General features: G+C 39.7%; 2 protein-coding genes across 3 annotated transcripts in view; one reads left to right on the plus strand and one right to left on the minus strand.

Annotated features, from left to right (window-relative positions):
* The first annotated feature begins 617 nt into the window (after window positions 1–617).
* On the plus strand, window positions 618–5,700 carry bcap29 (B cell receptor associated protein 29). Its single transcript, XM_077565509.1, has 8 exons — window positions 618–783; window positions 1,152–1,262; window positions 2,179–2,279; window positions 2,495–2,642; window positions 2,717–2,852; window positions 3,083–3,185; window positions 4,375–4,475; window positions 4,572–5,700. The coding sequence occupies exons 2-8, from the start codon at window positions 1,171–1,173 to the stop codon at window positions 4,605–4,607; spliced, it is 717 nt and encodes a 238-aa protein (XP_077421635.1). The 5' UTR covers window positions 618–783; window positions 1,152–1,170; the 3' UTR covers window positions 4,608–5,700.
* Window positions 5,534–16,930, minus strand: part of slco1c1 (solute carrier organic anion transporter family, member 1C1) — a 32,400-nt gene continuing 21,003 nt past the window's right edge. For both annotated transcript variants that reach the window (XM_077565505.1, XM_077565506.1), the window contains exons 11-15: window positions 16,463–16,628; window positions 14,610–14,782; window positions 9,691–9,755; window positions 9,436–9,553; window positions 5,534–9,332 (exon numbers count right to left, since the gene is read on the minus strand). In XM_077565505.1, coding sequence (XP_077421631.1) covers window positions 9,095–9,332; window positions 9,436–9,553; window positions 9,691–9,755; window positions 14,610–14,782; window positions 16,463–16,628 — 760 coding nt within the window. In that variant the 3' untranslated portion in view covers window positions 5,534–9,094. The remainder of the gene's footprint in view (window positions 9,333–9,435; window positions 9,554–9,690; window positions 9,756–14,609; window positions 14,783–16,462; window positions 16,629–16,930) is intronic.

Consider the following 16,930-nt stretch of genomic DNA (forward strand, 5'->3'; position numbering starts at 1 on the left):
TAAAATTCTGTTAATTACTTTTTTCCCTTTTTTTTTAGAACAGGTTTTTACGGTGATCCCAAAAGATGACACTTTATGTTGATAATAATCTGTGCGCACAAATCTTCATTAATAATTAAATTATTTATTCTTATTTTTTTAAATTATATCTTATTATTTCCAAATAGTTCAAGAGACCACATAGATACAAATAGAGTTCCAAAGTTTAATAATAAATCAGACAATGATGGCACAGCACTCGTTTTTTTAAAAATTTAATTATTATTATTATTATTATTATTATTATTATTATTATTATTATTATTATTGGTTAGGGGGTACTTGGCTGAAAAAAACATTTCACAGGGGGCACATCACTGAAAAAAGGTTGAGAACCACTGGTCTTGTGTAGCGCTCGTGAATAATCAAGGAGCAGATGATGCTAGAGTGCATGAAAATGTTTGGGATTTGAAATATATGAGGAGTGAGAGATACGCGTTTCAGACAACGGATATAGATGGATTAGGGTTATCCTAACCCTATATAAATAAATATAAATAGTAAGAAGAAGAAAAACACCGCCACCGTAGGGAAATCAGGCCAAAGACCTAGAGCCGAAAGCTGCATTGAGTTTTCATTTGAAAGGAAGCAGCGGAAGACATGCTTTTCTCAGCGGAAGTTTGGGAGCTTGCATAAAGCAGGAAGTGTGGCAAGCAGACCGACAAATGCAACTTTTCATGCTGCCAAAATTGTTTTAACAAAAAGTCGAAAATTCCCTTTGGTCGTCGATTGTGTGCTTTCCTGGTAAGTCAGCAAGCCATATTATTCAAGTGCGGCGTGTGTGAAGCGTTTATGTTTTTAAATAAAACAGTTGGAAGTTTGGGTTGCAATCATGGGAAACTGTAAACAAGTGTGATTAATTTTCACATGTCGCCTCTTGTGAGTATTTTCACGTCACATTATTGCTTGTGACGACGTTGCGCCGTGTAATGTAATGTAATGTAAACCTTTGACTCATTTGTTAGCGCACATTGTGTTGAACCATGAAGTGTTGACAAACAGGTAGAGAACTGTCAGCCAAGATGGACCGCGCCTATCATTGAACCTGTCGGAAGACGACGGAGGTTGTATAACCAGAGTTCGCTAATCTTGCCCTGTTGCACTTTTTCAAGTTGACCTCACCACATCAAGATGACCCTACAGTGGACCGCTGTAGCCTTCTTCCTCTATATGGAGATTGGGATTCTTGTCATCCTCTGCCTGCCATTCATCTCAGCTAAGGGGTGATGCACAATGTTTTATAAGCAACTATATAGTTAAAAAAAGAAGCCTAATTTGACCCTAACCCCCTGCCCACTATTGACTAAAGTCAACATGTCTAAAATACTACCCTGGGTGATTATCCTGCTGTGTGAGTTGAGTTCAGAGTGATTTTTCGGGGGGGAAAAACGTCCAGGCAGACTATTGTAAATGTTAAAAAGTAGAGCCACAGACTTTCACTCTCACGAAAGGCAACAATAGCCAATTAGGAAGCAACCTGACCAGAAGCTAAGCTAGTAAAGGTTGTGTTGAGTATTTGAAAAGTGTCTGCATCAAGAGAAGATTTTGCCAACGCAGTAGTTAAGTTACCAAATAAGCTAACAGTTAGCCTAGCCTAGCTTGTACTAGTTCATCTATGATTGGTCTTTCTTTTTGGAAGAACAGAAGAACTCACCTATTTGCACTTTTTCTAAGGTACCATGTTAGCGTAATGGTAGCTAGCGTTTTATTTTATTTTTTACAACAGAGCCAGCTAAAAGACTGCAGAACACTGACTCTTCCCGAATTCGACAAGGACCCGGTCATTGCAAAAAAATTATGGATGGGCTCTCATCTCCGCGCATTGGGCGTTTAGCATGACGGGTCTTTGCGATGTAGGTCACTGATGTTAATTATGTCTGGTGAAGTGAGATCTTGGGTGCAAATCCGAGCTCTACCCATAAGGATTTGTGATTGTAAATCATGAACAGGTTTATCATTTGAAATTACTCATAAAACATCCCACACCAAAAGAAAATCACTCGGGATGTTTTTTTGTTGACTTTGATCGGAAGGAGCAAGCAAGGATGAACTTTGGCCTGATGATCAGAATGTTTGTAATCTGCTATAAGGATCAATGTCTAACTGTCTGTGTCTGTTTATGTCTGTGGTGTATTTTAGATGGCAGCGTGTTTTCAATTTGAGGATCTGGAGCCCGTTTGCCCGCTTTTGGAACAAAGTCTTTCTTACAATGATTGTCATACTTATTGTCCTTTTCCTCGGTAAGTGCAAAAATAGTAGTCTCGGATTTTTGTCAGTACTAGAAGGTACCCTTCTTTGGGGGCATCACAAGGGAAAGACAAAAACGATAAAAAACACTTTGTTGGAGTTAATCCTGCAGATAAATCACTAATCAAGATTCCCAAAAGTCGTGTTTTGATAAGCTTCTAAACAAATGCTGATGACGTTACAACATGGTGTGCTCCTTCATTTGTAGATGCCGTCCGCGAGGTGAGGAAGTACTCTCTTAAAAACCTCGGCACAGACGCCAAACTGATGCCCAACATGCACGACCACATGCACATGAAGCTTTTCCGGGCCCAGCGGAACCTCTACATCTCCGGCTTCGCTGTCTTCCTCTGGCTGTGAGTCTTTGCTTCACTCTTAAAGATTCAACTTTTGTGAAATTGTCAGTTTGTTATTTATTTTTTGTAAAAAGGGTTATGAAGCGAGTGGTCACCTTGATTAACCAACTGGCTTCAGTATCTGGGACTACTGCTGCACTGCAGGCACAGGCTGACAATGCAAACAAAGCTGCCAAAAAGTACATTGAGGACAACGAGCTGCTGAAGCAGGTACTGATAGTTCGACAGACCGATAACAAAAACTGAATCAGAAAATCACATTTACAATACTGACAGGTTCATTCATTTTGTAAAGTGAACAAGAAACTTCCTCTAGAACTGATCTGTTCTAAATCCACTTATACTCAACCACACTACTTAAAATGACATTTGATGCACATTTGATGACTAGTTCAACGCCACCTAGCTTTTGTTACCATGTGCTTGACGTGTCTTTGCAGGCTCTGATGGAGGGTTCGGGAGATAAAGCAACTGCAGAGGGCATGGAGCTCTTGAGGAAAGAGTTGGAGAAACTGAAAGAAGAACTGAAGACTTCCGAAGACGGTTAGTGACAAAGAATATCACAAGTGGTTCATGGAGCTTCCATCACCCCCCCCCCCCCCAATCTTATTTATTTTTAAACAAATTTAAAATGTTTATAGTGATGAAATGTGTATCAAGTTGAGGTCCCAGGGTCCCATTACTGGTGAGCTATTTTTGGAACAGAGATGGGGCTACTCATGTTGTCCTTGGGACTAACTAGCACCCCCTGGCATTTATTTGGCAGCATCTTTTGTCTTTTTCCTTCCCGCCCTGCTCCATTATGTACCAGGAGGGAGAAAAAGTTATTTGGAACCAATTAATAGGGAAAAAAACTTATGTTCACTAAAAATGAACAAAATGTTTACTTTTCAACTACCATACTTTTTATGCTAATGTACTGTATACTGTAAAGACACAGAATAGACATGGATGTGCATGTTTAATCTTGCCCACATATCCGTGTGACAGCATGTTATCACCATGACAGATATATTTCTTCTGTGTTTGTTTTATTATTATTTTTATTATTTTTGCTCCGACGGGTGCTTTTCTTCTTCGTCTTGTCTGTGGCTGTTGACTCCCTGCAGCATTGGCCCGCCCACAGCACCGTCTGATTGGTTGCTAACAGCTAATAAGCAGCAAAAGCTCGGCTCTTCTCTAGACGCTCACATGCAGAAGAAAATCCAATGCAGACGGTTAAGTTAAACTTACTACCATGTCTATTAAATAAGCTATATAAATAAAGCTGCCCCTGCTAGTTGACAATGTGTTAGCTTGCAATTTAGCGGCTATTTAGGAGTTAGCTTGTTGGCTAATGATTAGCCCGTAAGCTAACCGCTGGCTCGCGAATTAACAGCTATTTAGGAGTTAGCGTGCAGTATTAGCTAGCCCGCAAGCTAACCGCTAGCTCACGAATTAGCACCTATTTGGGAGTAATGTGCCGGCTAACGGTTAGCCCCCGAGCTAATCGTTAGCTTGCGAATTAGCGGCTTTTTGGGAGTTAGCTTGTGGGCTAATTATTAGCCCGCGAGCTAACCGCTGGCTCGCGAATTAACAGCTATTTAGGAGTTAGCGTCCAGGATAAGCTAGCCCGCTAGCTCACGAATTAGCGACTATTTGGGGGTAATTGTTAGTGCAAACCTGGCGGAGCTGTTGTCTCAGCCGTTTGGTTTTCGATCTCTTGACGCGTGTTGATGTGTGTCAAATGCAGCACTGAAGATGTCTGAGTGTGATGCGGATGGATTGAAGAAGCAGACGGACGGCCTTGCCAGGGAGTACGACAGACTACTTAAAGAACATCAGGAACTTCAGGTGATGCTTTTTTCCTCAAAGCAACTTTACATTTGTCTCAAATGTTCCCCTGACCAGCCCACAGTCATTCTTCCCGCTCTATGATTTGTCTTCTAGAATGTACAAAGTCCTGTAAACAAAAAAGAAGACTAACCTTTGGAAGGAGTTCTCCACACAACCCCTTGTGACAAAGCGCAAATGACGCCTGAAGTATATGCAAGCTTTTAAATGGAATACTTTTTTTCCCAATTATTATCTTTTTCGCTCTCCTGGCGCCTGACTGACTTTTAAAGGACAGTTTCACGCTCTCTTTGCTGTTTCTGCCTGGCACTGCGACTAAGAGGATTGTTGCTCGAGTCAATGCTCTCTATTTTTAGTTTGGGACTTCTGTGGAGCATCTCGGCATGGTTTTCTGAAGGGGGGGGGGGTGGGGGTCACATTAGGCTTCCTTTCAGTTGAGTCATTCTCTGAAATGATCCATTTTTCTTTTGTATCTTTTGAAATCTCCTAATGGATCATTCCTCTATTCTCCACCTCCATCACGAGTGAAAAGTTGCTGCTCTCACAAGTTTACATTTACTTAATGAAGCACACATGCGCTGTCAGATGACAATGTCTTAGTTAATTTTAATGGTGAAGTACTGCTTTGTCTTAAATTGAGTGTGGCTATTGAAAAATGGAAGAGGTAAGTAACACTTGTCACAGAATGTTTTTTTTTTGTGTGGGTTATGGTGACTAAGTGAGTTTTACTGCATGGGATTTAGACTGTTCGAAAGGTTTGTTTTAAAAATGCACCCGTTTTACTTAATCTATGGAAGATGGGCTCTGTTGTGTACTTTGCTGCTCGAGTATTGTCACATGTAAATCAAGGAAGCTGCAGAATGTTTTCCATCGTCGTCTTTTACAAAGCACCTCAACACATTTTTTTTTTGGATTGGGTATTAAAAGTTTTATTACTTACAAGGTATTATTTGACATTTTTACAAAAATAATCCTCAAATGACATTATGGTTAACTTCCTTCTGGTAAATACTTGATGCTGACACAGCTGAATTCAAAAGACAGTAGTCACAATACAATTGAACCTCCCATTAGTTTATTTAGCATCTATCCTCCATTGTATATTGTCTTAGAAAACAATATTGTCTGCATTTATGAGGACATTGTATGACTAAATGTACAAAGTATATAAGGAGGATGTTTCCCCCCCACAACAAAGAAATGTAGTAAACACCTGAGGAAATCATGTCTGTTGGGTTTTGGCATCCGTTTCTTCACAAACCCCCACCCAAAAATGTCACAAAACAAAGTCACTAGTGTAAAGTCTAACAATGACGAGGTAGAGCTAAATACATATCAGCAATATCAATAAACGATTTGCGTTACAGTTGAGCCATTGGTCGAAAGCCGAGGGCAACAGTTGGCACAGCTCATCGCATGGATTTCACCATACGACGCAAGGCAAGCATGGCGGTAAGAGATCGCCATGGTGACTACAATTATGCTGATTTGAGGATATGAATGTAATTAGGCGCCTGCTTGCAACGCAAAGCACTGGCTCGAACTGTTGCTAAGCAGTTAAGGCATTTAGTATATCAGCATTCTGTTCAGTATTTCAGCGTGGTTATAGCAGTGCGGTGAGTCACAAGGTCTAGAATTAACGTTACGGATCCACTTAGGGGAGCGCACGGTGTTCTAAGCGCTTGGCACATTTGCCTTATGATTCTGAGGTTAAAGGTTCAAATATCACCTTTGTCCTTCCTGTGTGGAGTCTTCACATTCTCGATTTGCTTGTGTGGGCTTCCTCCCACATAGAAATAAAAATATTTTAAAAAAGGACTCAAAATGGATGAATGACTATAAATGGGACAAAATGAGGCTGGCGAAATCCGCCGGGACTTGAGACATAAAGCTCTCAACCCGGGACTGTTCCAGGTGAACAGGGCGTCTGGTCAGTGATACTCAAAATGGATAAATGAATACATTCAATACCCATTTGGATGGGGTCAAAGTGAAAATACAGGAAAGGCCGACAGTCCAATAAATCTTCTGGAGGGTGTTCTGACCCAGAGGGCAGTTTTCCTCACAAGGAGACTGGCCTTTGATCATATATACGATAATGCATGTAAACCCTGCAAGGCACTTTGTGGCACAAAACATTCAGGCTTTTCTGGGTGATTGGTTCCGCAGCAGTCGAGGCACTGTGAAGTGATGTCCACTGTACTCCTGCTGCACTCTTCTACCCTGCCTATCCCGCAGTTACATTGCACTCATGGTACTGGTCAGAGGTGGCAAATCCAGGTCCAGGAAGCGCCCATTTTGCTTGTTTACCTTTTAGCTAGCTCCCATGGTGCTTGTTTACCCTTTAGCTAGCTCCCATGGTGCTTGTTTACCCTTTAGCTAGCCCCCATGGTGCTTGTTTACCCTTTAGCTAGCTCCCATGGTGCTTGTTTACCTTTTAGTTAGCTCCCTAGCTAGCGCCCATTTTGCTTGTTTACCTTTTAGCTAGCTCCTATGGTGCTTGTTTACCTTTTAGCTAGCTCCCTAGCTAGCGCCCATGGTGCTTGCTTACCTTTTAGCTAGCTCCCCTAGCTAGCGCCCATGGTGCTCGTTTACCTTTTAGCTAGCTCCCTAGCTAGCGCCCATGGTGGTTGTTTACCTTTTAGCTAGCTCCCTAGCTAGCGCCCATGGTGGTTGTTTACCTTTTAGGGAGCAAGCTAGCTAGCGCCCATGGTGCTTGTTTACCTTTTAGGGCGCAAGCTAGCTAGCTAGCTAGCTAGCATCAGGGGCTAAAGCCAAACTGTGGCAGGGTTTTTACTTTCTGTACCTGGATTTGCCACCTGTGGTATTGTGTCCAGGGCTGGTTATTAGTGGTGACTTGTGGTCCTTGTGTTCCCCAGTTGGCACTCATGAGCATCTCGTCTGTTGAATTCAGTCGCTTGCTGTTGTGTCGCTCCAATTTCTACATATCACAGCGTCTGGGATCCCTTTGTCCTCCTGGACTGTCCTCACGCTCCAATTCTTTAAACGGGTGCTTTACTGCTTCTGTCAGGTCCTGTCACTGACTTCCCAATCCACAAATATACATTTCAACTGCTGCCGCAGACTGTATCCTTGGAAATAGTATTTCAATTTATGGCATTGAGTGCTGATTTCTTTTGCTGTTGCCCCAAATCCTAGGCAGAGAGCCCTGTTCTACCCAATGTTGTTGCTCTATTTTCTTCTCATTGTACTGTCCAGCAGCATCTCCCAAAACATACATGTCCATGCCACGTAAACTGTAATGGAGGGAGGATATCTCTACTGTTGCACAACAAAACAGTTCCAGTACTGTAAGACATTCAGGTCCCCATACCTTGATGCAAAGTGTAGGGGTTAACAAACAAACAAAAAAACTACAGTGAAAATATTCTGGTTGTAATTTTGTGTAATTAATTACTCTAACATGAGGATAATTACGAGTAAAAAAAAAAAAGAATAAATTTAGGAGAATGGACAGGCAAAAAAGTTGTAATTTTGTGAGGATAAAGTCAAAATATGAGAATTCAGTAGGGCTGGGCGATATAGCCAAAAAATCAAATTTCGATTTTTGCAGTCATTCAGGACAAATCCGAATTTAATATAATAAAATCAACAAACATTTATTTAAAGGTTTCATTTATTCAAAAATTATACCTGTGCAAAATGTTCAGACAACAATAATGTTTACTGATTCTAAATCAGTTTTAACATCAATTTAACATTCATAGTTTGTGCTTAAATGCCACAATTAAGTAGTTGGTAGCTATTGTAAACATGTCTTGTAAACCAACCATCCAGCATTCTGCCACTTGTGCAAAATTACAACTCAGCTTTTAATAAGCCAGAAGATAAAACCCAATTTCACGATTTAGCAAATTTTCAACAAATCGATTTTTTTAAATGACGATGTATCGCATTAATTCGATTTATTCCCCAGCCCTAGAATTCAGTAATGTAAAAAAATTATAATAAGAATTATTACAATTTTAGAGGAAACCCATTTTTGAGAATAAACCCCATTTCTCACTGAGGGGAGAACATTTGCGAGTGTTGGCGAAGGTAGTGAACGTGCACTCCCGTCAGGGTTCATTCACGGTTTGCTAAACATTTACTAAACGTGTGAACGTTTTTGATTTTATTTTGTAAATGCACTTATGTCCTCAATTGTTTGCGGGCCGGCATGATCCCTACTCCCTGCGAATAGCGGGGGTCCACGGTATATGTGGTATGGCTTGATTCTCGTAAGAATGACTTTTTCCTCTTAACATTACAACTTTATCCTTCTGATTCCTACAGCTTTTTTTCTTTCTTGTTATTAATATTCCTTCATACATAAAAACACTACCCATTTTTTTTTTTTTTTTTTAGAAAAAACAAGTACAATACATTCAAGAGAAATATTGTAGCTACAGTATATCAAATTTCTCTTAAATCCTCAATGCACATGAAATAGTACATATAGAATTTATATTTTAAATAGATTTAATATGATTCCCTGCAAATCTTGTGTATCGGTGTGTATGGAAAGTTAAGTTTGTTCATCTGCATGTGATGAAAAGGAGGTTGGTGGTCCTTGGAGTTTTTTGTTTTTTTGTTTTTCCGTTTCTCTTTCTGGGGAATCACAGTCGTGTCTCACGCTCTGTGCCGTTTTCTGACGTTCTTTGTAACGTCTCGGAATTTGAGATCACACATTCTTCCTTTCTAAGCGCTTCCAGCTCTGTTCCGCCATTGGCTAGAGATTTACGAAGGCTGTCGTTTTCCTCCTTCTTCAGCTGCCTGCTGAGCAGGATGAAGCCGGGAATGCAAATTAGGAACGAGATTGTCCGCAGGCCCAAAGTCAGGCCCAGGTAGGCTATCCTAAAAAGAAAGATTTTTTTTTGGGGGGGGGGGGGGTTAATCTGTTCATATGTAAATACATTCCTTATACAGGATTTATGATTTAACACTGAAAGCGTTCTACCTGTACTTAGTAGTGTTGTAGATTCTACAAGCTCCTCTTCCACCACAACGTTTCTGACCCCATTTTAGACATGTGGTGTCAATGATTGCTCCAAAATAAATGGGTGCTGGGATTCCGGCTGTATATATTATAGCAAGTGAAACCATTTCAGTCAACACAGCACATTGTGTCCTCTTTTTTTTTTCAGGAAGAAAAATGAAAGACTACTACTGTACCGGTGCTATTTGTGTCAACTTTTCGAAGGACCTTACTTACCAAGCGTGTGTGTCGCTAGAGCGTGGAATCCCAAAGCAAATGATTTCAGTTGTGGTTTGATGCACCTATAAGAAAGAGATTCGGTATCATTTAACTTATTCACTGCCATTGACGACTATAAACTTAAAAAATTCATGTGAACTATTTCTATTAGTTTAACATTTTCATTTTCTAGAAAAAAAAATATTGTGCATTTATAACAGATATAAAATTTTTGATTAATCGTGAGTCAACTATTGAAGTCATGTGATTAACTCTTTTACTGCCCAAAACGTTAAATGACGTTTAGTAAAAAACCTACGGAGGGCCGCCAAGGACGTTAAAAGACGTTCTCCAATTATTTTTTTTATTTTTTTGGAAACGGGTGGAGGAAAGCCTTGGCCAGCTGTGGTGAAAGTTTCAAGCACACATTTGTAAATAGTTTGCGAAATTGTTTTGTCAAATTGTTACACTGTTGAATGGAAATAAACGTATTTTGCAATCTAAAAACACTTTTTCATTGTTGGTGATAGTGTTTTACAGAAGTAAAGCACTATTTAGGTGTTTGTGGCATCATGGGCAAAAAGAAGTGTACAATTCACTAGAGTGCATGAAATAATATCGTTTCACAAAAAGCTTGTTTTCTCCGTTTTTTTGTTTCAAAACAGAGCATTTCGGTGAAACTAACCATTTTCTATTGTTGATTACTGAAAAACGGAAAGATGAAAGATGAGAGTCCAATCTTTCATTTGGTAGTATGTGTGTTTCCATAGTCCAAACACAACATTTTCTGTGGACCTTGAAAGATCAGTCAAAATGCTTAAATCGGCTGCCACTGGCGACATCCCGTTTCTGGAAACGTCTGGCAGTCAAAGAGTTAATTACGATTAAAAATTTTAATCGTCTGACGCCAATTGTTTTTATTATTTATTTTTATTAGGGGCGCCAGGCGATCTTTTTTTTTTTTAATAATCACATGACTTCACTAATTAACAAACGATTAATCAAAGATTTTATATCTGTTTTAAATTTACAATAAAAAAATTCTAGGTTTTCATACTCTTGTCAGCAAAAGCGGAAAAAACTACTAGAAATAGTAAAAAATTACTTTTTGACGTCTATAGCTGTCAATGGCAGTGAATGAGTTAACGCTGTATATGGGTCATTGATGGATAGGTTAGCCCGATGATGAATTATCATGTGGTGCGACCAAAAGGAAATAACCAATTTGGGACTTTTGTTTTGAAATGCATTTAAAGACAGGAGTTTGGATCATCCACAAGACAGTCAAGAACCCACGGAAGCAGCTATCAGGTTTGTACTGTCTTACAACTATGTCAAAAAGTTGCGCTTTTAGGTACTGGTCTGTAGTGGTCATATTTGGAGAAAAAACAAATACAGTATATTGTTTTCATTATAATTTAATTTGTGTGTCTAGCTAGCTTGGTTTGTTTGGATGGTTAATTGTTAGCCTCATAATGTTAATTTAAGTGTGACCACCCGTCCTCTGGTTCGACCATTGTAGAAAGATTTTCATGATTGCTTTTAGATGACCTAAATTGTAGGTCATAGTAAAATTGTAGATAATAGTAAATAATAGGGGTGTGAATTACCTAGTAGCTTGCCATTCTGTCTGTATCACGACTCACAGGTCACAATTCAATAACGATTAATCCCGATGCGAATCTATAAGTCAATTGTGTTGTTGTTGTTTTTTTTTCTCAAATTTTGAAAATACTAATCAATAAACTTTTACATGTACACTAAGATTTGTATGAAAATGGACTTTAGGCTTATAAACTGCTATTTAACAAACAAATCAAATTTTAAGGCTTAATGTTCCATTAATATAACATCTTCCACGCTTAAAGTGTGAACCCTAACTCTAATTAAGACATTTTGTTGAATATTTCCATCAAAAATTGATCTTTAAAAATCGATACGTCTGCATATTGAATTGATACGAGAATTGTGTGCCGTAATATCGCGATATATTGCCAAATCGTTTATTTTTATTTTTATAACACCCCTAGTAAATGATAATCAAGAATAACTATTTTAAGAAGAGAAATCTTGGTTGGAGAGCCCCTTTTCATTCAATTTCCACTTTCCCTGGTCTCAAACGCATATCTGAGTGTGCCCACTTCAAGCTAGATAGAACGATCGTCCCAACATTTTGGATTTTAATGGACATTAAGCATTTTCCTCTCAATAGCCTCTCACTGTAGAGAAAAAGCTTAACGTCGTGATCAATCTTTATCAAAATGTATATCTACCTCCCTTCAATCTCTAAAAATATTACAACGATCACTCCAATATCTTGGATTTTATGGACTATTTTGGGAGGTTGCAATATACTGAAGGCATTTCAATTCTTTTCTTTTCGGTTTATGATTTGAGATACAAGTATTTTTTTTTTGTTCCGAGTATTTGAATTAATCTCATATCTCAAGGCCCTCTAGCCCACAGTCTGCTGGGATAGGCTCCAGCAAACCTGTGACCATAATGGGTACAATTGCTCCTGGAAATCGATCGATGGACTTGATTTAGATACCAAGTGATTAAACTAGCACAAAAAGCCAAGTGTGGGGGTTTGCGAAGTCTGTAAATGTCATTCTTAAACGGTCACGCCCCAATGCTGTGTGAACCCATGTTTATTCAACATGACTCCAAATTCAAGCTCTGTTCTAGAACGCTTTCCTGGAAGGAGATCATTTCAGATAATTCCGTTTTATCAAATGATCTCAAGAACACAGCGACCACTGTCATTTTTAATAGGAGTCCGCGGAGGACACACAAGAAATTGCCAAGAGTCGGCCTCGCACCCAAACTAAGCAATCAGGGAAAAGCTTATTAGCCTCTTTCCTGCATCAAAGTCATGACATTTATTTGCCTTTTATACGGAATCTAGTGAAGAAGCATATGACCGCAATTGTGTTAGCGAGGTATTAACAGTGTACAGTTGATAACGTAGTAAATCGTAAAAGGTCAATTAAATGATTTAAGTATAGCACTGTGAAAAGAAAGCTTAAAAAAAGCACTGTACTGCATTAGTCAAGTCTTCTGCCAGTTGTCATACACTATCAGGAAAAAAAAAAAAAAAAGAGTGCTGTTAGGGATTCATTTTTGTTCTACTGGGCTGGGCCTACACAGTCGAAAAAAATAACGTATTTCTGATTTATCCAAGGCTAAAAACATTTTATTTTGAAAAGTGACCGCATTTTCTCTGTCCCAACCATCTCTGACAGACTCTTGACGTATGCCAAACAGGCTTGGGGAGTAACGGAATAGACGTACCGCCGTTACGTAATCAGATTGCAAATTTTTTTTTACTGAATTCTATTACAGTTACAGGAAAAAAACATATAATCAGATTACAGGTACATCTATTAAAAATGGGGATTACTTCGAGGGATTGCAATTTCTAGAGCGTGAAAGCTTGCGCACGCCCGCGCGAGTGGGACCGTTGCTACATGTCGGGGAGGTGGGAACGAATGAACGAACGAACGAACGAACGAACGAATGAACGAACGAACTGACTAATCGCAACGAACTGACTAATCGCAACGAACTGACTAATCGCAACAAACTGACTAATCGCAACGAACGGACTAATCGCGTCCTCCACACACGGGCTGTTTGAAAAAGCTTCACGGACGGGAGGAGGAAATGGCGATTCACTATTCACTGGAACTTACTAATGTGAGTTACACCTTCCAAACAAATCTTCCTCCCACCAATTCACTATTTAAAAATCATTCTGTCTGTCTGTCTGCCTATCTGTGAGGTGTGGTTGCTTTCAGTGACAGTTCGAAAACAGCATATGGCCTTCAATCAATCAATCAATAGCCTACATGCTTTTTAATTACACAAGGATTTTTGCTATTTGTAGGCTGCCCGGGTCCCACGGGCACATTGTATAGAATGTATATTGTGGTGATATTTATTTGTATTTTGTCTTCATGAGCATACTCAATATTGGAGTAGTCCAAAAGTAATCCAGTTAGTTATATTACTTTAATATTATGGTACTTGGATTATGTTACTAACTACATTTTTCAGCAGATAACTTGCAACTGTAATGGATTACATTTTAAAAGTAAACTTCCCAACCCTGATGCCAACATGCTAATTATCTTGGTCGCTAATGCTAATATTAAATTTCATAATCTAGCTAAATGAGTGGGGGGGGGGGGGGGGGGACAGAGTGGGACAACAAGAGACTATGACCAAGGAGAAAAAGAAAGATGCATTCGCTCGAGACCTAAGTCTAAGTTGAAATACGGATTTACGGGGACAGGTGATTCACACGCAAAGCCCGTTCATCACAATATGTAGCGCTTGATTTAGCATTGTGGTGCATTTCAGGAGAACACCGTTAATATAGTTAGTTAATATTGTCGCAGGACAATCTAGAGTCGTCAATTCAACTACCGTGCATGTTTTTAGTGTGTGTGAGGAAAGTGAAGGTTGGAGCCTAGATTTGAACCCACCACCCCTAAACGGATATGCTAACCAGTGGCCCACCAGGCTGCCCAGTGTTAGGAATGGAAATTCAATCGTTTGAACTCTGGCACCAGCGTCACAACAGTCTCTCTGATCTAATTTGTGAGGAGCACAAACGTGTCTTTCAAGATTTAATATCGATCATGTGACTGGAAAGAGTCTTGTTTGAAAAAGTTGGCAGATGGGATTTTAAGATTTTAGGCTACACAGAAACTGCAAATGACACTAAAACTATAAATAGCCCGTCAATTGCCTCTAGCAAAAGTCCCCATATTCACATACAAAGTACGACAAAATACCATTTAATCATGTGGTATCAAAATCATGCATTATGTATGGAAAAGTTTGATCTGCTCACTTATCTCTAAACTTTGACGATCAAAGCAAGCGAGGCATGAAATCTTTTATTTTTTTATTTTTTTTTATGAGCTGACCTGATGAGAAGCATGTATCCTGGCGTTCCACCCAGCGAGATGATGAAGGATGTGATGACGGAGAGGGCCAAGAAGTACGGGAACATCCTGTCACAGTCGTCCTTATCGTGGCACTGACCCGTATTGGCTGTCAAGTTAGCGGCCGCACCCACACAGCTGCAGTTCGAGAAGACCTGGACAAACGTGCGTGTACGGGAATAATGACAAAAAAACAGACATCGACTGATGAGAGATTTGTCGAGGACAAAATCACTTAAGAGACTTTACATATAGAGACATGTGGCTCAGTGGTATGTATGGGCGCCACATGCCCGTATGCACTCATTAACTACGTCTAGCATGCTCTAGATGACAAGATGAAGAACAGCAGTTCTATTGTTACTGCTTTAAATTGGTCATGTGGATATGCTATCCAACTGCTAGTGTGATTAAGTTGGCGTGACACAGTGATGGTTATGTGGAGGGGTTCACATACAGTAACAATTTTGAACAGGTTCTTAACTCATTCACTCGCAGCCATTTTCACTGAAGCAACCCCCTTCGCTCCTGGCTGTTTTACTGGATTTTGACAGATTTTGCAAGGCCCACAGAATATTGTGTTCTATTGCTATAAAAACATGGAACCTACCAAAAGAAAGATTGGAGTCTCTTCTTTCATCAGGAAAACATATATATTTTTATCTGTTTCCGTTTTGCAGCAATTAGCATTAGAATATAGCTAAGTTTCATCATTATTAACAAATCTGCTTAGAATTGTGGGGAAATCAGCTTGCTTTCAACATGGCCTTGGTTGATCTCTTCTATTCTGCTGCCACCTGCTGGCCGTTTTTGTAAAAAACTACCATTTGTTCAAACATTCTCTTCAGTTGAGAGGCTGCATCAAAGCCTTCTGTATGCTCGAGCAATAAAAACAAAAACAAAAAAACGTATAAATACGTCTTTGGGATAGTTGAAACATTAAAAAAATACAAAACATCTGGGCAATGTTGGTCCTGTGGGTCACATCTGGCCCTTGGTGTAGTCTTTATGAAGTCAAAATCAAATGTAAAGCATGTATATATGTACTGTATGTGTGTACGCATGTCGGCAGTGAGATATTATCGCTGTATCTATTGACTTTTCTGATCAAATTTCTGGTAACTATTTTATATATATATTAAAAAAAACATTTAGAACTGTGAACACAAAGGCCGTTCTTTGTGATGTTGATAACGGGACGCCGATACTACTGCTGGTGAGGACTTACTCCGATTTTTTCCGTGTTTTTTATTTCCCCCCTTAAGTATTGGTGGCAGGTATCGGCAGCCTCTATGAGCACCTGATACTTCGAAAACAATTTTTTATTAATTAATTATTTTTGAGCAGTTTGTTGTGTTGTCAATATTGAGGCACTATAAGATGTCAGAAGATATCCATCCATCCATTTACTACCGCTTGTCCGGAGTCGGGTTGCGGGGGCAGCAGCTTTAGGAGGGAATCCCAGACTTCCTTCTCCCAGCCACTTCAACCAGCTCCTCCAGCGGGATCCCAAGGTGTTCCCAGGCCAGCCGAGAGACATAGTCTCTCCAGCGTGTCCTGCGTCGACCCCGGGGCCTCCCGCCCGTGAGACATGCCCGGAACACCTCTCCAGGGAGGCATCCAAACCAGATGCCCAAGCCACCTCAACCAGCTCCTCCAGAGATAATTTATGAAATTTGTAATCTAGTTCTTGATTTGAAAACATTTAGGAGTCCTGGTCGTATACACCAGGAAATTAAACTGCAATTTATACAGTAGGCTACTCAAATTTCCTTTGTAGTGCAAACATGCCTTTTGAAGTCGTCCCGCTTTTGACTTTATACAGCTTTACTTACTGTGTTTTTCCCTGAGCCGGTGGAGACGGTACAGCCAGCAAGACAGGGAGAAACATATGTGACGCCATTCCCTCCACAGACTGGGTCCCAGTTATTTGCTGAACAAAAACAGTTGGAGTTGCAGGTGGTGAAAACAGAGTGCTTGTCATAAAATATGCCCTCCACGCTGGAAGAAAGAGAACAAGAGAATATGCTACTAAATACGGTTTGTGATTTACACAGCCAGAAACCTTCTAAAGTTGTACAATATGAGATTTGACGCAAGTCGCTAGTCCAGGGGTGGGCAAAGGTTTACGTTTACATTATCAAGAGTTAAATTTATTGCATTAATTTTGTTGTTTTTTTTTCCCTTAAAAATTGGTTAATTAAACTGCATTTATTATTTTTTATACTTTTCGGACAAACAAATTAAAGACCGTCCCGCATCCTAGAACGGATTGTGCTCAGTGAATAGTGTAGGTAAAGATT

Source organism: Vanacampus margaritifer, chromosome 5 (genome assembly GCF_051991255.1).
Source record: "Vanacampus margaritifer isolate UIUO_Vmar chromosome 5, RoL_Vmar_1.0, whole genome shotgun sequence".
Taxonomy (NCBI): domain Eukaryota; kingdom Metazoa; phylum Chordata; class Actinopteri; order Syngnathiformes; family Syngnathidae; genus Vanacampus; species Vanacampus margaritifer.

Excerpts from the sequence above, each read along its gene's own strand:
- bcap29 (XM_077565509.1), top strand. The coding sequence starts at position 1,171 with ATGACCCTACAGTGGACCGCTGTAGCCTTCTTCCTCTATATGGAGATT. Across the intron at positions 1,263-2,178 it reads CCATTCATCTCAGCTAAGGG|ATGGCAGCGTGTTTTCAATT; the intron begins GTGATGCACAAT and ends GGTGTATTTTAG. Across the intron at positions 3,186-4,374 it reads ACTGAAGACTTCCGAAGACG|CACTGAAGATGTCTGAGTGT; the intron begins GTTAGTGACAAA and ends TGTCAAATGCAG.